We start from the raw sequence: 25,505 nt of genomic DNA, 5'->3' as shown, positions 1-25,505 counted from the left end.
AATTTTCTAGCCTTGTACATAGTCATGTTGAATAGAATCCACATCTTCCAAAACATTACAAGCAGAATCTTCACAGCACACTCACCCCATGACCTTATTGACATTAATCATTTGGTTTAACAGGTCTAGCTCTATGGTCTATGTAAGCAAGAACAGGCATTTGTATTTATGCAAATTCATTAAATGATTATTTAAAAGGACTTACAATTAGTTTTAGATTTAGAAAATGCTGATGATATTAGAGACAAGATAGTAGACTAAGTTTCTCTAATCAGCAAGAGTATCTTACATATAGATTTTAAAGAAATAGATATTTTATACTTAAACTCTGACAATCTTTGCCAACCCTCACACATAAACTACTTTTATTTAACATTATATTTTGAGGAGAAGGTTGAAAGTGAGTGTGAGTCTGATCAGATATATTATAATCATTTATATGTTTTTAAATCAGCTTCTAGACAGCTCATTAGTGAGATAACAAATGTTTAGTTTAATGTAGGAAACAGATATATGTACCAGAAACAATCAAGCCAGTTATAGAAATATATCGGGATGTCTCCTGTGAAGTCCACTAGGCTGATATATATACAGAGGTAAAAATGGTTAGAGAGAGCTTTTGAATTTGAATTAAAAGAATATGTAACCTAGATGTCTGTTTGTTTGCTCTACCAGCAAATTCCCCAATGTAGCTGTCGCCCACCCCACACAACTACAACAGTTTGGTGGAGAACCAATGATCCTGGTTTTCTAGATTCACTATGAAATCTGGATTTAATTGCAGTATGATTAGATTTTATTGGGATTTTACAGCCTAATTCATGGAATCATAACCACTGATGAAAGTCACCTGATAGATGAATCAGTATTTAACTGGAAGATATTACCTATTCATAGCATACACTGTGTAAGCATAGAAATGCGTAGACTGGGGGCAAAGGTAAAAGCGTTGAAATGTGTAGATGAGGGGAAAAGGTAAAGGCATACCTGGGGAGTAAAGGGTTAATGAGGGTGACACACTTACATGGAACTAATCCTTATGACCCTCTATTATAAACATATTTACATACAGAGTACATGTACATAGTTGCACATACACACAATAATAATAATAATATGTATATATGGACAAACAAAACATAACTTTTGTTCTCTAGCATGAAATAGTTCATTGAGATATACTATTAATAGGGCCATATTGTTCTAAACTTTGTGTACAAGTCTAAGTTCTCAAAAATATTTGTTCATTTACTTACAACTGTAATATCAGTCACTGCCTTTGGCATGTTTTCTGCATTATCTAGGATGAGTTTGCAGTTCTTTTAGCAAATGAAAGAATTTGTAAATATTCTTGTCATAAGTGCTTCCCCAGATAACATTATAGTAGCAGTCTGTGTATGCTTTTGTAATATATTAACCCATGTCTAGTTAATAAAAATAGCCTTCTCATGAATTGACTTTTATGACATGACTTGGATATGCTGCAAAACTGTCATCAACCATCTCTTTAATGATTTTGTCATGGGTAACCATTTGTAGACAAATCTCCTTCAACTTTAGATTTTTGTTTTTTTCCAAATCTGCTCTTTGTTGGGTAATAACCATAAATATTGTACTTGTCTTTTCTGCATTTACTTTCATTTCATTTTTCTTGCACCAGGAATCTATTCAAAGGCAATCTGAAGGGAGACTTCAAGGTCTGATTTTAGCAGTTTAAAATCTGAGAGAGTGTTTATCATCTGCATACAAGCTGGTAGATGAAATACAGTTGCCTGTTTTCACTGACAAATCATTTATGAAAACTAGAAAGTGGAGTGGGCCCAGGATTGATCCCCAATGTACTCCACGTGTAACTGGTTCTTCTTTAGAAAAACTGCAATTTATTTTGACACACAGTTATCTTGTTGTTAGATATGATGAAAACCAATGAATCACTGAACTGATAAACATTCAATTTATTGATACGACTATCATGATCAGCAAGGTCAAAAGCTTTTCACTAGTATGGATCCAACTAAGGCAGTAATCCATCTATCTGTCATGGAGACCAAAGCTGTCAGACAGGAGTGGTTTTCTCAGAACATTGATTGGTTTTGTTGGATTACGTTACAGTTTGATAGGTGCAAATGACAGTCACGAACTTGTTTTTCTCAAGCAGTTTTGGACAAAATTGGTAAGATAGATATGGGCCTGTAGTTAAAGACATCTTTGCTGCCAGGCTTGTGAATGGGGGTAACTCTGCCAATTTCCATCCCTGGGGAAACACTGAAGTTCATACGCTCAGATTACATATGTAAGCTATGCTACCAGATATTATGTTTGAGACATGGTCCAATGGTCAAGGCCTGTTGATATCATTATTGCAATATTTTGCAAACATTTTAAAACCCTGTCATTTGGTACCAGAGAGATATAAAAAAAAGTTTCTGCAAGCTGGACTTTTTCTGAACAAAATTTTCTTATCATGATTGGAGTTTACAATAGGTTCCTTAATTCTGAAGCTATGCTGACAAACAAAATTAATTCACTGTTTCAAAATCGAAATGTTGATGATAAGTCTAAGTTAGTTAAACTGATTCTACCTTCAGTTTGGCACCAGTCTTTATTTAAGAAATGTATACAGATGCACAAATATCTCCTGAATGTAATCATAATAAATGCATGGATATTCATTACATGTCAGTGCTGATCATGAAGACATAACGGTAGACCATCCAAAGGAAGGTAAAAACAATGCATCCTGGAAAGACAATTCAAGTACAAATTGGAGTTAACTTGCCTCCAGGGAAGGCAAATCAAGTGCAATTTAGAGTTAACTTTCCTTTCCTTTAGCTTCACTACAAAGAGATAATGTGACTGCAGACACCAAGTTTTTGCAGAATATTCTCTGCACACTGTTCTAAATTCTACGTAACACGTGCAGCAGATGCTGCAATTGTTTACTGCAATTGCTTTTCAGTGGGATGAAACTGTAACTCAAGTATCTCATTTAAATGTGGCAAGTTAAAAATTGCAGAACAAAGCGTACTGGTGCATTTTCCCATTTGACTGCCACGAAAATGAGATGCTAAGTGTTATTATCATACACTTCGAGTGAGGCAAGAAAATCTGGGGCAGATGAAGATGGCGTAAAATTTTAGTTAAGTAGACAGGGTTGTTTCAAAAACTGAATTAAGTTAAAAGATGTTTAACCCTTTCATCACTATGGACCGGTTTTCCGGTCCAGGGGAAGTAAGTGCATAAACACTATGGACCGCTTTACCGGTCTGGGGCAGTGTTCTTCTCTAACGTTATAGTACCCGATTATATAAATTTTGGGATACCTCTGATAACTTCCTATTTGTAATGTAGATATTATATTTGGATTATCTCACGAGTTTAGGTTGTATACAACTAGAAATATCGAACAAGGTAGGCAATTTTAAAGAGTTTTCCGAATGGTGAAATTTGTATCCAAAATGGCAGAGTTCGAAGAAAGTGAGTAAGTGTTAGATTTTGAATTATCAGAGGATTTTACCAATTCTGACCTAGCAAAGTTGGATGAAATGAGAGAAGGCATCTGGAGAAGCAATGGAATGTGCTTGTGGGTGACAGTGATGACGATGAAAAGGACTTTGAAGGTTTTGAACCGGAGGAAGTGTACGCTCCACGTAATTTTGTTTGGACAAAGCCAAAGAGATTTGTTTCAGTTTTCTGAGAGAGTTGGACCCACCCAGGTGTTAGATGGCTCCAGGAGAGCTTTGGAATATTTTCAAATATTCTATTCAGATGAAGTTTTTGTAAACATTGTCCATCTAACAAATTTGAATGCAATGATCAAATGTGCCAGAGGCGATACAGGTGTATGGACAGATCTCACCTTGGATGAAATCAAGGCATTTTATAGAATTTTAATTTCTACCTGTCATATACCTGAAAGAAGACTTGTGTTGCTACTGGAATTATTCAAGAGTACATCTAGGGTCAATTGAATAAGTTTTGGGAAGTTTTCTAAGAAGTAAATAGATAATTACTTGTATTTTACCTGTTGTGTTACCTGTTTGCACCTGTATTTTAACAGTTGTAACAGATATGCACATTTTAGTCAATTAGTCATAAACTTTTATTTTTAACCTGATTTTGACACCTAATCCAGCCAGATATCTTTAAAATTGACAAAGTTATGTTATTTCAAAATCCACAAGTCATTTTGCTTTACAACTCTAAAGTTACTGAGTGATCAATGAGTTAAGAACAGTTCACCTTCAGAATCCAGCTTGTTTGGTATTCTAATGCACACTCCTCTTGTAGACAATTCCAAAGTCATTGGGATGTTTATCAGCAGAAATACAGTATTCACTCAGCAAAAAAAAAAAAAAAACAGTACAGACTTTGAACCTCAGCTTTATTGCATCACAGAATACCAAATTCATTCCATCTGCAGTTTGATGTGTGTGTGTGTGTTTATGTGTGTCGTGTGAAACCATCTGTTATGAGGTCACTGTTTTTTGCATGTAAATGTGGATACAGCCTAATGTTAATGTTAATTCAGAAAATAATTATTTTTAAAAAATAACAATGTTAATGTCAAAACTGGAGTATTTATTGTTCTACGAGTGAAAATACTCATTGGTAGAAATCACAAAATGTTTCCGCAAAACAAATATATCTGCAAGTCGCAGATCAAAGCACACCGGCACCTACTTAGGTTCTCACTCAAACGCCAGCAGACACTGCTCTGAAGTCAGATGACACTATTTTGAATACTAGAGAGTGTTTCACATTTATGATGATTACATTGAAAACAAATTAAAAGATGAACTGAAACATAAAATGGTTTTGAGAAGACTTGGTATTTATTTCATAATGTGTTACCAACATTAGGCATTACCCACATTTTTACTGACCAATGCCGAGTTACATAATGTTGTTTACAGTACACTGAATTTATTTTTAAATGAAAATTTAACAAAGAATCTGTCTTTTATTAAATTGGTAAATGATGAAACATGCAATATACCAAGATTTCATTTATCAATGTATATGAATAAGGGCCCAGAGAGATATAAAGGACCTGTTACTCTGAGGTAGACGGTCCCACATCCTGCAAGGATGGGATAATAGGAAGGTAGGGATACCTGGTGGGCAGATTCCCAAACCTAACCCCTAAGCAGTGGAATACAATGTGGTAACAGAGATTTCTTCCATAACAAATTTCTAAAAGGGAACAGGGTATAAACAGATGAATGTAAATCTGAGATATGCATTATGATAAAACAGTCACAACAAGAAATTTTTCTTTGGTCACAATCTATGAGACAGCCATTATAATGGTATCCTTGAAAAACATTACTGTTTTGTGCATGGTAATGCAAAATGAAAGAGTGGACTGTCTTACTGACAATTCCACACTCCAAGCGAAGATGTATTTACATCATAAAGTATAAAGTTACCCTATAGCAACAGTTGATATACTGCTGCTATTAAAACCCCAAAATATTTGTCTACCATTATAGAACCTCGCCATGTGCAGTTTGTAAAATTATATTAGCAACCACTCATTGAATAATATGTAAATGTTTTTATGAGCTGGCTCCTGCAAACAAGTACATTTGCACTCATACATTTCAGAAGTAAGTATCAATTAGACTTATAAAACATGATCTTTATATACATGTGTGCCTAGCTGCAGATGGTCACTAGAGCAGGTGTGACACTTCGATCAAAAGCATGGTATACTTGGAACTGATGTTGGTGACTATATGATCAGAACAATGTTTTCATATTTTATTCCACACATTTAGTTTGCCACTTCATTATCACCAAAATGACGAGGATGAAAGGCTTGTGTTTCCTAATTATCAAATATAAGTCTTGTGATTCTCTAAAAAGTGATGATAAAAGTTCAGACAGAATATCAATCGTCATTCTTCCCTAGTTTTATGAAGTATTAAAAGAAAAATAAAGCAACAATTATCATTACAACTGTGACAGTCCAGGCATTCCAAGCTTTCAATATGAATTGCTTTATCAAGATAAGAACATTCAAAAATATAATCATAAAATTATCAAGACTTTATCAAATTAAACTATATGTCGTAATATAGCTCTATCATTTTAGCAACTGATAAATATAAACTGAATTAGTTGTATGAAGTAACAACAGCAAAATGCAGACCAATGCCTTTTTATAAAAACAAGTTGACTCTGCTTTCAGGTTTCTTTATGGCTGTAAGTTTTCCACAATTTTTTTATATTAGGGCATCTATTCCATTTGAAGGCACATTTTCTGTGATGGTTTATTTGTCAAGCCAATTGTCATTTGTGTATGAGATTGAAAATTTTTACCCTTTCAACAATTATGTATTTTTGTAAGCACTTTTCAAAGCTGACATGAAATTTAGACTTTGTTATTAAATGTAAAACAGACCAGTCTGAACATCTCCTAGGCAGATGAACCTAGGCAAATACAGTAATAGGGAAAAATTGGAGATCTGAAGTAAAAAGGGGCCATGGCAAGATAATCTTTGAGTCCAATAAGGAAAAACAACCGATTTCCAAGTTTTCAAACCTCTGGTATAAACTGGGCAGTCAGTCTATCACAAATGTCTTTAATACATCACAGAATCTGGTTACATGAAAATCTGAAGCAAATGTGTTTAGATGCCACTGGAAGTAACATAAAAAAAACACATTTGCCCTCCCCCAGTGTTAGGTGAAAATGCAAAGGCTCTCCTGGGAATAATGAGTGAAAAGACTATGCATATTGGTGTGGTCCCTCTCCGTGCCAAGTCAATGCAACTTACTATATAATTAGCATTTATTTAAAACTTCATGCCTATGAAGTTATTAATAATGTAGGTATTCAGGTACAGTAAAAGTATGTGCAACACAGGCACAGCTTAGAGGTTGTCTTTAAGTACAGTTGCCTTTATCTAACATGCCAGTGATTTATCAAAGCCAGTGACAGCAGTACAGCCATGTATGAAAAACATGCCAGTGATGTATCAAAGCCAGTGACAGTAGTACAGCCATGTATAAAAAACATGCCAGTGATTTATCAAAGCCAGTGACAGCCATGTATAAAAAATATGGGCTATAAGTGGTATGTCAGGAGAATTATCCACCTTTAAACCAAAGCAGTGGTGTACCTGTGTTGAGCTGTCAGGTGAATATTCTTATATAACCATGCCCACTACAATTATCAACATACAGCAAGACAATGGCAGTTTGGTGTGAGAGAATGTCCCCTTAGCTCACTCACAGTGAAATACTGTCAAAGCATTACAGATCATCCACAAACATCATCAGGTAATTCTGAACAGAGAAAAATTGTTTTTTAGTTACTGTTTATTAGTACCATTTTTGTAAGCCTATGGTACAACTCGGCTGGGGATCGAACCCACGATCTCCCGCATCTGAGGTGGATGCTCTAACCACTAGGCCACCAGAGCAACCATACCATGAGAGATAATGTACCTCCTAGTGTTGCATCTACAATCCATAGGGCTGAGGACACTGTGTCCCCTGCGCCCCAAATATGGGGGACACAGAACATTTCAAAGGGACAAAGAAAAATGGTTTACAGCATTTAATGCCGTAATTGCGCTGAAGAAATGCGATTTTATTTTATTTGCTTCAACAGTTCTGTCACATTAACTTTGTTGTCTGCAATGTCCTACTTCTCTTAGACATGCATTATTGTAATAAACATTTTACAAAGTTTTCAAGTAACTTGTGAAAACATTAACATGTTTTAATAACTGGCATATCCAAAATGAGTTTCACTACACCATTTTCCATTTTGGGTCTAGCTCTAATTTAACTTTAGTGTTTACCTGCATTATTATAATAATTCCTATTTTAATCTGAATTTTATCTCCTTTCGTACTGATAATAATTTACTTTGGTTTCATCATACAAGTCTCATTACAAGGAAATCAACTCCCACATTTAGCTAACAAGAAAAATACAATATTTCATTTCAAGAATACCATGTCACTTTTTACAAGAGCTAAATTCAGCCTCATTTTGATTTCTATAATATCATGTGGGACAATACTTCCGATGTTAATATCAAGAAAATACTTCAACTGCAAAGATGATCCTGTAAAATAATACTAGATGGACAAACTGGAAACATCATACAGTATCAACAATAGACACTGTCAACATCTTACATTTGCAAAAATGACTTCAGCTACCGAAAGCCAAAGAAAACGGATACAATTTCTGTCAAGTCCTCCCTTTAATTGAGAAATAATTTAAAATGCTAAGAAAACAGCAACACCATAGAGCTCAGATCAATGACAGACAAAATTTTTAATCCATAACCAAAGAAAGAATTGTGTGAGAAAAAAAAAAGTTGTCAGTACTCTGCGGCCATTACATGGAATGAGATCCCATAAGAAATCAAAGAATCTTCTAGCATGTCAGCTTTTCACCATGGGTATAGTATATGGATGAAATCTAAATCTTAATTATACATAGCCTATCCATCTCGTCCTACATTTTTGCATACATGTCGATATGTGTTATGCAAGAGTTTAACTTAACTTTGACTAGTGAACAATGATATTAACTTCATCCAAAGTGTTTACAATTTATAAGAGTTAAATAGTCTGAGTCTGTACTTTTCATATACATGACCAATGTATGTGAACATAGATAAGTGCGAGTGTGATTCATTGCATTCTATATATATATATATATATATATATATATATATATATATATATATATATATATATATATATATATATACACACACACATATATATATATATGTGTACATACATTTTGATGGGCCTAATTGTAGGTTCTGTTTTGAGCTATACACATAAAATAAAGTCTTTTATTATTATTATTATTATTATTATTTATTATTAATTCAAATTAATAAAACAGTAAACTTGCCTCATTTCAATAATTATGTGTGCCAGCTGACATGACTTTGGAACAAAATCATTTAAGCTGAAGGGGTTGAGAGTTTGCCATAACAAAAATGCTTTCTAGTCTGCTTTTGTGATGCATTCATACAATGCCAGTCAATATTTCAATAGGGATTGATTCACTTTATTTCCAATGCCTCTTTGAAAATGACACAGTTTGTCGGAAATCCCTCTCTTTAATACTGAAACTAAATGGTCTTCTCAAATATTTGGTTCAGATTAGGAACAGTCCCCATGTAGATGACCATGGAGGAGGTTACATTATATTGTATACTGAGGCCAGTTCACACGTATTACAACATACACTTAATATTAAGTATATTTAACTCATATTGTGTGCTTGACCTTTGTCCATGACTGACGGTCGATTTCTGGCCTACAAGACTTTTGTCATTTTGTAAAAGATGCTTACTTTGATTGGAGTTCAATGCCAAACATTACTTATGAACTTGGAATGTTCTAGAAGAGAACCTTTTTAAAATTTGATGGAATTTTTAATTTAAAATGACCCACATCATGAGCATTTTATTGCGTCTTAGGTCAAGTGAAATTACCCGTAGTATACCAGTATGTAGGGTGAGGTAAATAATTATTCATTCCAGTTTAAAGTCTAGTCTGTGAAATCATTTACTGTTGTGTTCAAATTAACTTGAGAGGAATCATTTATTTAATTATTAATTGGAATTACAAAGTGCTCATCTACTTGTCTGACTAAAACACTACTTTTGGATTAAGTGAATTCATTCAAAGACAGTCTGGATTATATCATTATGATGCAACAAGACTTCATGCAATAGTACATTCAATACTTAAATTCATACTGAACATTTTAAACTTCTGGACTTGTGAAAGAACATTTAGGATTATTTGAGATTTAATTCTCAATGATGAAGTTCCTCTCAAATTTTCACTCCGTAACTTAAGAGAAATAAATTTATTTGTTGATTTTATTAAACTTGAAGGTTTCACTAAAAGTTCTTATGGCTTAACAGAGGATTCCAATTTGGGCATTTTATTGTTGGTCGAAATGTCAGTCCCATCAGATAGGTCAACAGCCACACACTACTGTACCAACTCCAAAGCCCTGCAATCAAATGATCCATTTCTATGTGATTTTGATTGTAGGCAAACCAGTCACCAAATAAAGTTTTAATTTCACAAACATATTTAACTGTTGTGACCTGGCTAGAAGTGAGGTCCAGATCAATAAATGCCAAGCAGAAAAAGAAAATAATTTCAATTTTATAACTTTATTAATATAAACAAATTTTCAAATCCTATTTAATTACTGGTATGTTCAAGAAATATTCAAATTTAAAAAATGTGGTATTCATTTCAGCTCAAGCTACAAAGCTCAACAATCAAAACCAAACCTTCTGTGGACGTTAATGGAGTAGGTTCACGAACCTGACCAGCTAAAATATCAGTCGCTGATTCCAGTTTCACTAAATTTATTAAAACTGTCTTTAGGTTAGATTTGACTTCATCCTGCTTAGAACACTTCAGAAAATATTGTGATTTCAATGAGAATCTGGGGTTGTTGTTGTTGTTGTTGTTGTTGTAGGACTTAAGGCCATTTTTCAGCACACGATAGGCTATACAAGGTGGCCAGTATTAATGGTGGAGGAAGAACCCGGGAAATCCCCGGAAAGAACCGCCGACCCTCGAGAAGCTACTGGCAAGCTTTCTCACATACCCACACTGGCCGAATCCGAGACTCGAACACACACACAGACAGAGGTGAGATGGCAGTGATCCGTAACGGACAGCGCTTTAGACCACTGGGGTAATGAAAACAAAACAAAATAAACAACTCCTACTTAAAACTTTGGATTAAGCTCAAAAAGTTTACAAAAGGTCTAAATGTATACACAGTAATACTGTATCTACTCACTTATCAGTTGAGTCCAACTGCAAACTGTATAGGCCTAGATCTGCCACTGCACAATGTGCCGATAGATCTGGGTCTATACAGTTTGTTAGGAGAAATCAGCAAAACAAACAACATATACCATGATCTGCTGGTACATTATGCTACAGCAGATCAGAATTTTTTGTTGTTTGTAGTTTGACTTGACTTCTAAATGAGTATATATGGTAGAACCTCTCCTGAATTGCATATCAGATTTAACAGTACATCTTTTTTATATAAAAGCCAGTGAAAATGCGCATAGCCTTCTCACCGTTTCATAGCCTTTTATCTGTTATTAGCAAAAATTCCATTTTTAAGATAGATCTTTGCTGAATACATCTAAAATTGTAGTAATGCAGCCATAAACTCATTGTAATATTGTTTCATACTGCTACATACATATATACATTATATATACAAAATGAAAAGACGAAAAATCCAACACTGCAAGGATATATACAGCACATCACCCAACACCAGATGTGCCACATGCATTTTCATTTAAATGGTTATCAATTTTGTCAACTTTACAGGCAAAAAACTAAACTAAGACAATAAAGTTGCAGACTTTAAGAAAAAGGAATTGCAACAAATTTCCTTTGACTTAAAACAAGACCACTTTATTGCAAGTTCACAATAGTATTACATTCTTATAACTTCTGAATTCAAATTGCAAAATAATAATAAAAGTGCTTGAAAATTTGTCATTTCATATGCCAAGACGTTTAATAAAACTTGGGCCTATTCACACTGATTATAAATTGTGTAGATACATGTATAATAATTTTATAACTCATGATTCAATATAAAAAAAATGCAATAAATAAATAAATGATAAACATATATAAGGAATGTCATCTATAGTTGTAAAATACAGGATGTACATGTAAAGGGCATATGTAGTTGAAATATTTCTAATTCTCTTTAAGTGCTTTGACAATGATACATCTTATCTCATGCTTTGTATCACCACAAGAGTCTAATGTTTAGTCCACATCACCACATGACCAATGTTTAGCAAGTATCACCGCCAGTCTGATGTTTAGCAATTATCACCATGGGAGTCGAATGTTTAGTCAGCATCACCACAAAAGTCTAATGTTTAGTCATTATCACCATAAAAGTCCAATGTTTAGTCATTATCACCACAAAAGTCTAATGTTTAGTCATTATCACCACAAAAGTCTAATGTTTAGTCAATATCAATACAAGAGTCTGAAGTTTGTAAACATCACCACAGGTGTCTCATGTTTAGTCAGTATCACCATAGAAGTTTAGTCAATATTCCCACAGGAGTCAAATGTTTATTCCATGTCACCCCACAGGAGTCTAATGTTTAGTTGATATAACCATAGTTCAGTGTTTAGTCAGGTCACCACAGGATTAAAACATTTGGCCAGTATCACCACAAAGTCTAATGTTTAGCCAGTATCAGCATATGAGTATAATGTTTAGTCAGAATCAACACAGGAGTCTAATGTTGAATCAGTATCAACACAGGAGTCTAATCTTTAGTCTACTCTTTAGTCAGTATCAACACAGGAGTCTAATGTTTAATCAGTATCAACACAGGAGTCTAATCTTTAGTCAGTATCAACACAGGAGTCTAATGTTTAATCAGTATCAACACAGGAGTCTAATGTTTAATCAGTATCAACACAGGAGTCTAATCTTTAGTCAGTATTAACACAGGAGTCTAATCTTTAATCAATATCAACACAAAGTCTAATGTTTAATCAGTATCAATACAGGAGTCTAATGTTTAATCAGTATCAACACAGGAATCTAATCTTTAGTCAGTATCAACACAGGAGTCTAATGTTTAACCAGTATCAACACATGAGTCTAATGTTTAATCAGTATCAACACAGGAGTCTAATGTTTAGTCAGTATCAACATATGAGTCTAATGTTTAGTCAGTATCAACACAGGAGTCTAATGTTTAGTCAGTATCAACATATGAGTCTAATGTTTAGTCAGTATCACCACAGAAGTCTAATTAAGATTTTTTTTTAAATTCACAAATACATATCTGTACACAAGAACTTCATTATTTTTAAATATACAGACTCTTCCCCATGCTTTCATTTTCCAATTTCATAAATAATTTTGTCCTGACATACAAGATAGCCATGTTGAGCACCTACATGTTTTTTTTCAATTTCAATTTTTAGTTTTTCTTTTGGTATTATTTTTTATTATGATATTATTTTTGGTTGACTTGTTTTCTAAAAATTGTGCTTTTCTTCTAAACAAAGAAAAGCCCCATTTTTGTTGGCTGGTGATTAGTGTGGGGTTACAATTTGCAAGTTCATCTGGAGCTTTGTTCCAGCTTCCAAAGTTCAAGAACATGGTACAGAACATGAGAGTTTTCTGCAGGCCTTTAAAACTAAGTCCTGAACCCCCAGTTTCAGAGAATTGGGGTTCTGATAGGAAAATCTGGGGTCCACGAAGAAAACAAAATGAGTCCTGTAGAGGCATATAATTGTTACATTCAAGGCACACCAATTCAAGTTTACTGTAATGAGTCCTGTAGAGGCATATAATTGTTACATTCAAGGCACACCAATTCAAGTTTACTGTAATGAGTCCTGTAGAGGCATATAATTGTTACATTCAAGGCACACCAATTCAAGTTTATTGTAATGAATATCATTGACTATATTAATACAACCATTAACTTTCATTTCATTTTTTTCTTCTTTACTTTTGTGAATAAATGTTTTGGATTGAAGTTATTTTCGTGCAACTGTCTTGACCAAAAAGAGCCTTTTAACCTTTTTTGCGACAATGTACATAATCTGGATCCTAAGTTTCAGAAAACAGGTCAATTGATGAATTGCCAAATCAGTCATAGCTGTATCTTTTCACTAGCTTAGCACTTTCATTAAAATATAAAAGGTTTTTCTTTGAAAAATATTTTATTAATAATTTCTGGTTCACAATGACAATTTTAACACAAAAAAAGATAAAAAAAAGTGAAGATATAACTTTGAATTTGTACATGTCATAGTTCAAATGGCCAAACTGACAGACCATCAGTTGACCAGACCACTGTATAGCCAGACAAGCTTAACACATTCAATGTTTGTACATAATGAATACAATCCGAAACTTTTAAACCAGCTGTCACGAATGTTTTTGCATTATGAATCTACAAAATCCAGACATCTGAGGAGGCAGCTGTCCACTGGAATGTTGAATATAATATACAACACTTGACTGCCTGTTAGCAGTAGGTACTGTGTCTTTAGGGATTCATCAATTATCAAGTGTCCACAGGAAGCACAGTCTTAAAACATTGAGGTACCAAGACAAGAATTTGAAGGTCCAGGATGCACTCAAGTGTTTACAGTGACCTCTGCAGCATAACTGAGGACCCAAGAGCACACAATCTGCAGCACATCATATATGAACCTCTTACAGTCTAATAGGAATCAGGAAAAACATTTATGTATATATTTACCATAGACAGTGTGGATACTATCACATACAGTACAATGTACAGAGTTTTTACCATGTAACAGAATTTAATGACTTTCCCCAACAAAAAGAAACTCTGTCAATTTACTGTTACAAAAGCTGTAACATTCATTAACGTAAACAAAAATGAATTTTGTCACATAATCCCTTTACTTCTGGATCTATGGCCATAATCAATCACTTAGTAACATTCTGCAACTGAACAATGAGATGATGTATCCTATCAACTGTACTTGGCAGAAGTATGTACATTCAATTTGTATTGTTTGTTCGTTTATTTTTCTCCATGATTATATCTTATGTATAATTGTATTTTGGTCTTGATGTTGTCAAGTTCATTGTGTACACTAAATTTTATCATGCAAACAAAAAATACAGTTACCTAATATTTCTCTATGAGTGTGGATTAAATATTAAGTTCATTATCAATGGAAGTAAGCATGTTTAATTGGGTCTGGGTCTAAGACATTAGTATTTCCCATGGATAAATATTTTGTACCTGATGTCTACCATGTTCTTTATTATAATTTTACTAACAGATTTCATCTTGTTGAAAACTTAGAACATTCAGAAATGAACTTTTGACCCACATCCTTGTTCAATTTATGTGTCTTAGCTTTGTATATAAAGTTGTTTACTTGAGAAATTACTCATTCTTGCATTTAACATCTGAGGCAGAATTCATCTTATTGTGTTCAGTATTTCATATGGGTGGAATTATTTATGCAAAATATTCACTTTTAATACAAAGTACTCATCAATAATATTCTTGGACTTGAACAATCATTTGGAATTATAGTGAATTCAGACAAGATTAGATTATATTAGTGTAATGCAACAAAAGACTGTTAGCATGTTATAATAATTCTGGCCAGTGATACATTACCACATTCACGACTGCAGGCACATCAACACATTCAATGTTGGAACTTATTTGGAATACCACTAGAATTCAGTTGGAACTTTACACATTTGGACTGGTGGTAAATCTTTTAGATTTATTTGGGATTTAATTCACACTATTGTAACTTCTTTTTTAATTTTCACTTTGTATTCTAGGGAAATAAATTATGTTGAATTTTCATTAAACTTGATGGTTTTCATTCTTTTCTGTTACATGGCTTAAGATCACTGAGTCATATAAGTGGGTATATACAATGGCAAACAATGAGATGCTGTTGCGGACTATCAAATTATTAATATGAATTATGCCAAACACATTTGGCAGGTTGGTACAATGTCAAACACTAAGATTGTGTATTCAGAGTTAGTCTCCACTGTTACATGCAGTTCTAATGCATACATCAGTGTTATTATTATCATAATATGATCAGTGCTGCTGTGCTGATAATAAATAAAAAAATAACTTCTGAGTTACTTTTATTCATTAAATGTTGTATATCTTAACACATTTGTTCAAACACACTATAAAGTGTCTATACAGAGATAACTTTCTATATAAAAACAATCCATAGCCCACTTCAAAGTTTAAAATGACCTCTAATGAAAATGCCAGGGAAGAAATTCTCCCTTTGAGTGAAAATCCAAGAGAAATTACCAAATAATAGCTGTATTCCCCAAAAGTAAAAGTCCCTGCTTGCTGGACCATAACATTCTAGTACTGGAATCTCGGTGTCTAAAATCTGGTCATAGTTTTCTATACAACGGACTCTCACTTCGTGAAAAATGTGGCCATGGACTTCAATTTTCAAATCCTGACAGAATTATGTAAACTGTACATTGTCAAACACAAATGGAACATGTATTCACACTTTTTCCAAAAAGTGGTTTTACATGGTTTTACATACAGAGGCATATTCTACCACGATCATGATCACGAATGCAACTCTTACAATTCTGAATTATCTGTGGCATTTTGAAAATGAAAATCAATGGCCACACATATCTGAAAACTTGAAGTCCAGTGCAAAGAAACTTTCAATGCAACTTTTTAAAAACCAGAGTCAATGAGGTCATGAAAAGGCTGCACTACAAGTCTGTCTCACTACACCAGAACCATAAAACTTAGAACAAAAATGTGATTAACAACAAGTACTTCAATCATACAGAATTCCAAATACAAACACTGTAGACTTTTGAGTGATCATATCTCTAATGCAATGATTCTGAATGCATTTTTATCAGGTGCATTATACATTACTGCTACAGTTAAAAATACTTAAGATTAAATAGGGTAAGAGTTGCATGCTATGCAAAACTTAATGTGGCCGACTTAATAAATGTGTAACTGAGATAATAACCAAACTTCTGGCAAATTTGGACATTGACAATTTTTGCATGCAAGACTTTTAAGATTTATAACCACCAGTCATTTTCTCTTCAAAACATCATTCAATTATGTTTTATTAGATATGTAGCTTTGAGTACATTACTAAGATCATGCAAAAAAATATGAAATTGTAACTAAACTATATCATTTTGTGCTTTTTATATTTTCAACAAAATAAATTATACCGCTTGTATTCTGCTTCCGATATATTTATAAACCATCATAAATATTTTTTTATTCCAACAGTTAGTGCTAAGGTGTTTCAAAAGCCAGCAATTCCAGGTAAACATTTAGTGCTAAGGTGTTTCAAAAGCCAGCAATTCCAGGTAAACATTTTGTATAAGATGTTAAAACCAGCAATTCCAGGTAAACATTTAGTGCTAAGGTGTTTTAAAAGCCAGCAATTCCAGGTGAACGTTTAGTGCTCAGGTGTTTTAAAAGCCAGCAATTCCAGGTTGTCATAGCACTAACTCGTAACAAATCAATGGACACTCAGCCTGCTTTTACAGACACTTATTTTTATGCATTAAAGAGATCCAAAGGATATACAGCAGAGTAAAATAGTCTGTTTTGAATGAATTCAAACAATTGCTTGCAGAGTTTAGGTAGTTTTATTCAAAGTTTATACCTGTAACAGTATTTCCCTTTAACCTCATTTACACTTCATAGGCCCATTCATTTTTAATTAGACGCCCATTTTAGTTACCAAAGTTTGTTTTTACTCAATCTGACCCCCAGTTCTGAAACTATGGGGATTTCTGACCCTCAATCTTGCACCCCTAGGGAATACATTGCTGAAAATCGAGACCAAAACTCTTGCATTTTTATGACAAATCTGAATTTACACCTTACTGGGCACACAAGGTGTGTATATATATATATATATATATATATATATATATATATATATATATATATATATATATATGTAACAACTTACTTCTGATTTTTTGCAAAGGGTTGTCACTTATATCTAGCATTGGTAAAATGTTGATTGGTCAATCTAGATGTGCTTAATTGAAATATACATGAATGCAAGTGTTTACTGAATTGAGTGCCAGAAATTAAACATAGTGTAATTATTAAGTTGGAAACCATGTACATAGTTGTTCCAGTGTCATGTTATGTTATATATTGGATCATACGAGAGTGTATCAAAGAATCAATCAGTATTATAAATGAACATGTCCCTACAACCTTTTAAAGAAAACGTACATTTTATCACACAGAATCTGGATTAATTCCATTCCTAATGAACCGTTTTGCTTCAATGAAAAAAGTAAAATTAAGGTATTCTGCTAAATATGATTCCACCAAAACTATTCTTTCTTCAGTATCCTAATGAACACTCAATTATCTTTTTAATGACTCATAGTGTACAACACTCCATCATCTCTTTATGACCCCGACTGTACAACAATAAACACTGTTTGCTTGGCCTCAGTCTGTATAATCCCTTTCCGAAGGAAAGCAGTTTAACGCTCAAATGCATTAAAAACCTACCTTTGCACTGAAATCCTTGCTTCCCAAAACCCCTGAAAATATAAAACAAAACATTATACAAAAATGAAGCTGTTACTTCGAGTTATATGAAATGACAATGCATGATTAGGCATCACGCGATACTGTACCAGCTTCCTAGCTCACCAGATAAATTCCTTGCAATGACCACAGAAGGTAGGCTGCTTAAAGAATCTTGGCAAAAATTTGTGGTTTTTAACTTCTGCAATATTTTTCTGTCTTAAGGCTCCACGTCTTTGAACACCTTTGCTAATCTCCTCATCAAACTGTTCAGCCATATTGACCAAACTACTGCTAAATCCAACGTTAGACCTACTTTCAGTGTTGCCTAATGGAGCATAGACTACATTTCAGCGACGTACTTTTAGATCTGCGTTATACAGTGTTCGTGGCCCTCATTTGATATCCGTGACAAACGGTACTTTTCCTTGAATAGAAACGAATTACAAGGATCATACCAGAGGACGACCAACACATTTACACAAAAATGCCATACCTAACAAGGATATACCAATGGAGACAACTCTTACTAGACTCGTGTGTGGAGTTTTAGGTGCGAACAAAATTTATACAAAGCAACACAATACACATTTCAGTACGCGGGAAGGGGGATAATCCGTTTTGCGGTGTTTTCCTATAATATTTAACAACACAGAGATTAAAAGTGTAATGTTTCTTTAGTGTTGTAGGTTCGAAGTGATGCAGCTAATTTAAAAAATTCATCTGATGGAACTGTGATATGATTAACGAAATTACAATGGAATCTACGTAAACAAATACTTTATGCTTCTTCGTTATATTTTGAATCAAATCTTATTATGGGTGTATAATCCTTTAAAAAGCAACGCTATGCTGTCTTAGCTATGATCATGTCGTTCACCCATGATCAAAGATGAACTGAAACCTTTATTGTTTTATTATAATTGATCATACAGAACAGAACAAACCTTCATTGAACCATTTCATGTCCTCTCACAGGCAGCATAATCAACCCCATAATCAACAATCCCTCGTAAGTCAATCACATACATGCTTCCACTTAGATTTTAAGAAATATGCACACTTGATTGAAGTTTATTGTTAATCATTGGAGCATGCAAAGGTATAAACCAGAAACAAGACTAAATGCAATGGTACTTGAGTTGGTAAATGATATAGGCTTCATTTCAAAACGACTTGACCAATGCAAAATAAATTTGTAGTCATGCTTCTATTTTTATGATCGACGCTATTCGAATGCCATCTGGATTCTTCTTCTCAACCATAGTTTAGGAATTAGACTTTTGGTGTGCAAACATTTATGAGAAACCACTCTGCTCTGACGTTGGTGGTTTCCCATTTCAACCAGCACCATCTCGAACTCCACAATGGAAACAGTTTTATCTTTGATTGTCATCCAATACAGCTTGGCAATTATGCTGAGACAACTTTGTGCCGCCGCGAGAGGTTCTGATTAGACACGTCATCTCGATATTATTTTACCATCGCCAGCAGTCACACCTGTTGCTATTGATATGGCTGAAACAACAATTCCGATTGGTGTGCCTGTACTAATTGCCGTAGTCGTAATTACCGCCACACAAAGGCCAACAGTTCTTGCCTATGTAACTTTTCAATTCCATCCACGGACCAGATGCGCGTGTTTGTACTGCATCAATAGCACGGTTCTCTTGGTGATCTTTTCATCTCGCAGTTGTTGTTCCGCTTCAGTTATTTTCTCGCGTCAGTAAGTTTGACAGTCTATCATAGTCATTCTAATAAAAATTTTATCGTGAAGTATAATTGCTCAACAAACTGGCCTTATTCCGGTGTAAAACGCATATGTGCTTATAATTAATTACCCGTTTTTAAATGTACAACAGCCATACATCAATTAAAAAATAATTACTTTGGGGAATATTTAAAGTCCTTATATTTAAAGTTCTTAGGGCATATTTCACTCAGAACTACATTGACTGTGCCATTGATTTATGTAAAAAGTGATCCTTTTCGTTTCCGACCAAAACCTGTTACACGGACGTGTGCGTCTTTTTTTTTTTTTTTTTTGAATAAGAGTCAAGATTTTTTTTCTTCTAGACTGAGTCAGTATTACATTGTTCGGTGAATTTCAGTTCATCAGCGTAAAAACAATCCATGAGCGCTTTCGGACCTGGTAGTGTAGCCAAGGTCTGAACATTTTCGCGTGCTAATGCAATGATTCTGAACTGGCTTCGAGTTGGTATTAGCACATCAGGGTGGTCTCAACTGTTGATTTCTATTTGACCCTGAACATGATTATATTTAAGTTATTTTAAGGACTTATTAACACTGTTTGAAGGCAGATATGCATCGACAAGTCGACAAAAATTGCCATTCCTGTTGGTATCAATGGTCAGCCAATCCAACATCCCGTTGGTAAAGTCCGCAACCTCATCACCGCAGTCAGAATCAATCACTTATATGTAAAGATGAATCTAATCTCAAACATAAACAAGACAATTAAGTACCCGTCCGGATAAAATTAACAGCATTTCCAGTGACTCATGATTCTGGTAGTGCATATGTGAATAGATTTGCAACAATATCGTCCGGTCTGTCAATACGTGAAAATCATGGCCCTCCAAAAAATCAAGACATCACTAATCATTTATTCGTGTGGCCAGTCTACCCCACTAACCTATAATTCCGGTTAAGATAATCAAGAACGATCCGGACTCGAGTATCTTTAGGATGTGAGGTTTACGTTTATCAAAACCATTATCAACAGGATGGAAAACAAATCGACCTATGCTAACGTTAGTATGTTAGTGTTTTCCTCTCCTTCTTTGGTTAATATTCCTTGAATTTGACTCCACGAAGTTATTCGCGAGGTGATGAAGGCATCTCTGCGACATTTATACCAATGTATTGTTTCACATCTGTCAAGGCAGTATCAACACTGGCAAACCTGATCAGATCCACATCACGGCAATGTCAATAGACATCGCGTGTACTGTTAAGTGTTTTTTATAAGTGACAATGTGAAATAACAGTCCTTTGGTGTCGGTCAGGGGTGTCCAAACTTTTTGCAAAGAGGGCCAGATTTGATAAAGTGAAGATGACCGGGGGCCAATAGTTCCTTCTGATGTTTTTTTAACAACAAAAGTTACATGCAAATATACACTGTTATAGAACGATAAATAATTTTTTTTTTTTAAAAACCCACAAATAAACTATAAATAAATGAAATAATTTTCATTGTCACAATTATCTTTGTTTTTCAAATGGTAATGTAACTAAATATAAGCCACTCAGGCAGACATGAACAACTCTAAAAACACAATTCTGCCTTTCATTCATATCTGGAGAGTCAGATAACATTGAACTGTATGTAATACCTTAGATTTCAATGAGTTAGGTAAATATCTTTGCCTCATGGTCATTTTAAACAGGAGTTATAACTAATGCAAAGTTTTCTGTTATCACTAAAGTTGAAAACAAGTGAATTTTGCTTTTGTCTTTTAAAAGATCTTTCAGAAAATAATAGTTTGTGCCACATATACAGGTATATAACATCAACAGTTTAACCAAATCTTATTCAAAAGTTTAATAAAATAAGTGCCATAAGTCCAAGTGCATAAGTGTGCTTTTGGCTTTTCACTGTTAATAGTGACAGATGTTACCGTTCAAAACACTCAATTTCAGATTGATCAAGAAACCGATAACTTGCTGACACTAATGAGAAGGGTGATACTGAGATCTGAATTTCACTAAAGAGGCCAGGTCTGGTTTGAGGGCAGTGGTTGAGATGCATAAAATGTCATGTAAGTGGGAGTCACTTAGTTTTGACCTCAATCGGTTCTTGTTTAAGTTCATGACAGAGAATGTCTGCTCACACATATATGTGGAGCCGAATAAACTCAGCATTTTCTTAGCAAATGTTCGCATTTCTGGAAATCTGCTTTTATCCAGCTGTCCGTAAAAGTCAACAAGAAAAAGCTCCTGGTGTTTGTCGCGCCACTCATCGTCACACTGCAGCTCAATGAGCTCCAGCTGCAGCTGCGGAGGAGCATCATCAGGGTCCACGGAGAAGGGAGAAGAGAAAAGCAACATGTCCTTTTCAATAACTGGAAAATCCTGAAAGCGTTTGTTGAATTCCACAGAAAGAGATGCGATAGCTGTTGCATAACTCTTCATTTGCACACCGATGTTGTCCTGTGTGAAACTGTCAATTACCGCTTTCAAGGCTGGGAAGTGCGCGGTGCAGGGCTCTGTTTGGGACAAGTGTCTTTGGAAAAGTTGCAGCTTGGTTCCAAAGGCCTTGACGTGAACGTATAGCTGGTTCACCACTGCATCTCGTCCTTGAAGGTTAACATTCAGCCCATTCAGATGCTTCGTTATGTCAACCAAAAAAGATAAATCTGCCAGCCATACAGGATCGGAAAATTCTTCCATCGGTTGCCCCTTTTCACACAAAAAATGTCTTATTTCTTCTCTGAGATAGAAAAATCGCTGCACTGCGGACCCCCGACTTAGCCACCTCACATCGTTGTGATATATTACGTCTCCGTATTCATTTTGGATGTCAAGCAAGAACTGTTGAAGATGTCGGTGGTGTAGAGCTTTAGAGCGAATATAACTGATTGCCTTTACCACTGGTTTCATAACATGATCAAATTTGAGATGTTTGGCGCAGAGAGCCTGCTGATGAATTATACAGTGTAGTTTAATAGTGTTACCTCCTTCTTTGCTGACTTTATTGCAAATCAGTGTGGACAATCCACTTCGCTCACCAGCCATGGCAGGCGCACCATCGGTAATGATCCCATAAACTTTACTCCACGGTAGTTTCATATCATCAACAGCATCACAAACAGAAACGAATAAATTCGTTCCTCTGGTTTGGTCTTTAAGGCTATGGAGGTCAAGCAGTTCCTCTATTACGTTCATGTTGTCGTCAACTCCTCTCAAAAAAATCAAGAGCTGTGCAGTGTCAGAAGCATCGGTGATTTCATCGCAGGCTAATGAGAAATTATCAAAAGTCTCTCCCCTGTCCCTCAGTTGTCTCTTAATATCTGACGATATGTCCTCCACTCTCCGTGCCAGTGTTACGTACCAGGGAAACGTTCATAAATTCTTGCTTCTTCTCGGGGCAAATGTTCTCCACCATTTTCATGACATAGTCTTTGATAAATGTACCTTCAGTAAAATATTTGCCATGTTTAGCTATTAACATGGCCACTTCGTAGCTTCCTTTGGTGATATTTTCCTTTGACTCACATGCCCGCGTGAAGAATCGCTGTTGTGATGCCAGAGCAGCTTGGAGTTGCTTCACTTTTTCAGCGCTGTCACTCCCTGTTAGCTTGTCTCGTATGTGTTAGCATGTTTAGTCTGGCAGTGTCTCTTTACGTTGAAATCCTTACAAGGCAACCGTCTCGTTACAAATGAGACAAACACAATTGCCTCGATTTTCAGTGAAAAAGTACTGTAATTCCCATCTCTTCTGAAAGCGACGGCCCTCACTATCAACTTTCCTCTTTTTCTTTTCAGTCGCCATGGCAGAAATGAGCGGAGAAGGGTTCGCATGCTAGCGGGCCATAGATAATACATTATATGACCGAAGCTGCGGGCCGTATGAAATCTTACCGCGGGCCGTGATTGGCTCGCGGGCCGGACTTTGGACACCCCTGGTGTCGGTGAACGCTCGTGTGCGTTCAGCGCTTTAAGTTTAACAACAGCGCTGAATAAAACAGTGCATGAGAAGCTCTGTCGGCCCCGGTCAAATAATGCTAAGCATGATCATGTATGCTCTTATGCGTGTACTTGCGCATGTACTTGTCACGTGAACAGAGTTTGTGACTTTGTGTCATTATCTCAGAGACTTGCAAGTACAGTATTATGACGGCAGTTTGTTTGGATACTGTACCCAATATAGGTTTCCTCTCGTAGTGATTCTCATGGTAACTTTGTTTGGCGGGTTCTAGTTTGATGTGAGGACAGAGTCATGGGGGAGGGGTGCGTGAAGACTTTAACTTAGTTCAGTAACAAAAATCTAAATTCCTTATTATCATACAACAAGTTTACTCTTGCGTGGAGATCGGATAAGTTCTAATATTTTATTTCGTCAAGGTCGGGTATGCCGTGGTACGAAGTTCTGTTGTTCCCTTATAAGCATAGAATCCTAATCTTTTTCACTAATGAGCCATAGATTCGACGAATTAAGGATAGTGGCATGTCTTTTGGATATATTTGTAAAATAAATTAATAGAGGGAAGGGTCTTGTGACTGGGGTGGTTGGAAATTTTTGGTAAATTGTTGCTAGGTGGGATGTATGGTATTATCTGTATCTGTTCTTTGTGTAAAATCTTTTCTCCAGGTATGTACTATTTATATAACACTTTAATAAATTATAAAATAAATACAATACAAATTATTTGTAAAAGATTTGCACAAAAGTTCAGCACACGCCATACATATGACCTTTTGCTGCCTAAAAGATGAAACATGACAAACCAATCTCAAAATCTGAACGGCCTACGGCGTTGGGCAGTTCGGCTTAAGTACATATAAAGATTACGATTTTTATTTATGTATTTATATGCAGTACCAACTACTGACAACAAAGAAGGGGATGAGGGGAAACTTCCATATGTAATAAACTAATCAGTTAAATTATGAAATCTTGTTTAAAAACGTTTAAAATCGGAGGGATGCGTTAAAATATTATGAAAATTGCAATTTTTTTTCCTCCATTATAACTATTAATAAATTTCAAATAAATTATATGAATATTATTTGTCAAAAATAGGTACATGCTACCGATATACCTATCTGCTCCTCTCTCAATTATATTGTATTTTTTTAAATCAATATCCATTCCAAATATTTTTCAAGTAGACTATAATATGTTGCGACTGAGTTTCAAATATTTTTCAACATATACTAAAAATAATACATTATTGGTAAAATGTCTATGATTTCCTAATAAAATATTTCTGATTTTGGTAGGTAATTTTCAATACCAAAACTTTATTAAAAAGTGAAAGCTCTGCGTATTTATTCTGTTGTTTTCCTTGTAAATGTTTCTTTTCGTATTTCTTAAGAACTTTCAATCAAGATCAGTATTATTAAGTGAAAAATAAAAGTTAAAATGGCACGAACCATACATGAACATATTTCCAATCAAAATTAAGCTTTGAAAATGGACTTAATTTGTCCATATAGAAGTCTTTAGAAAAACTCAACAAAGGGTTCCAATAGTTTTTGGCCATTCATCAACAGACGCATGACTTCTCTTCCAGTAGAACGTGAAGATCTGATTTTAATTAGATTGCAAGTCATTATACTTAATTAAACTTCATATGCTTATGGAAGGTTTATGAAATTACGTTTACAATAATAATTAAGAGTA

General features: G+C 34.7%; 1 protein-coding gene and 1 pseudogene across 2 annotated transcripts in view; both read right to left on the bottom strand.

The window, feature by feature from the left end:
- LOC149806048 (calcium-dependent protein kinase C-like) overlaps positions 1-18,519 on the bottom strand; it is a 278,539-nt gene extending 260,020 nt beyond the window's left edge. For both annotated transcript variants that reach the window (XM_089950915.1, XM_089950913.1), the window contains exons 1-2: positions 18,263-18,519; positions 18,119-18,150 (exon numbers count right to left, since the gene is read on the bottom strand). In XM_089950915.1, the coding sequence (XP_089807041.1) occupies positions 18,119-18,150; positions 18,263-18,414 (184 nt within the window). In that variant the 5' untranslated portion in view covers positions 18,415-18,519. The remainder of the gene's footprint in view (positions 1-18,118; positions 18,151-18,262) is intronic.
- A 3,310-nt stretch (positions 18,520-21,829) lies between these two features.
- LOC149806047 (general transcription factor II-I repeat domain-containing protein 2B pseudogene) lies at positions 21,830-23,044 on the bottom strand (annotated as a pseudogene).
- Between the last annotated feature and the right edge of the window lie 2,461 nt (positions 23,045-25,505).

This window comes from Sinohyriopsis cumingii, chromosome 2 (genome assembly GCF_028554795.1).
Source record: "Sinohyriopsis cumingii isolate HCF-2022 chromosome 2, ASM2855479v2, whole genome shotgun sequence".
Lineage (NCBI taxonomy): Eukaryota > Metazoa > Mollusca > Bivalvia > Unionida > Unionidae > Sinohyriopsis > Sinohyriopsis cumingii.
This window is presented reverse-complemented; position numbering and strand designations above follow the sequence as displayed.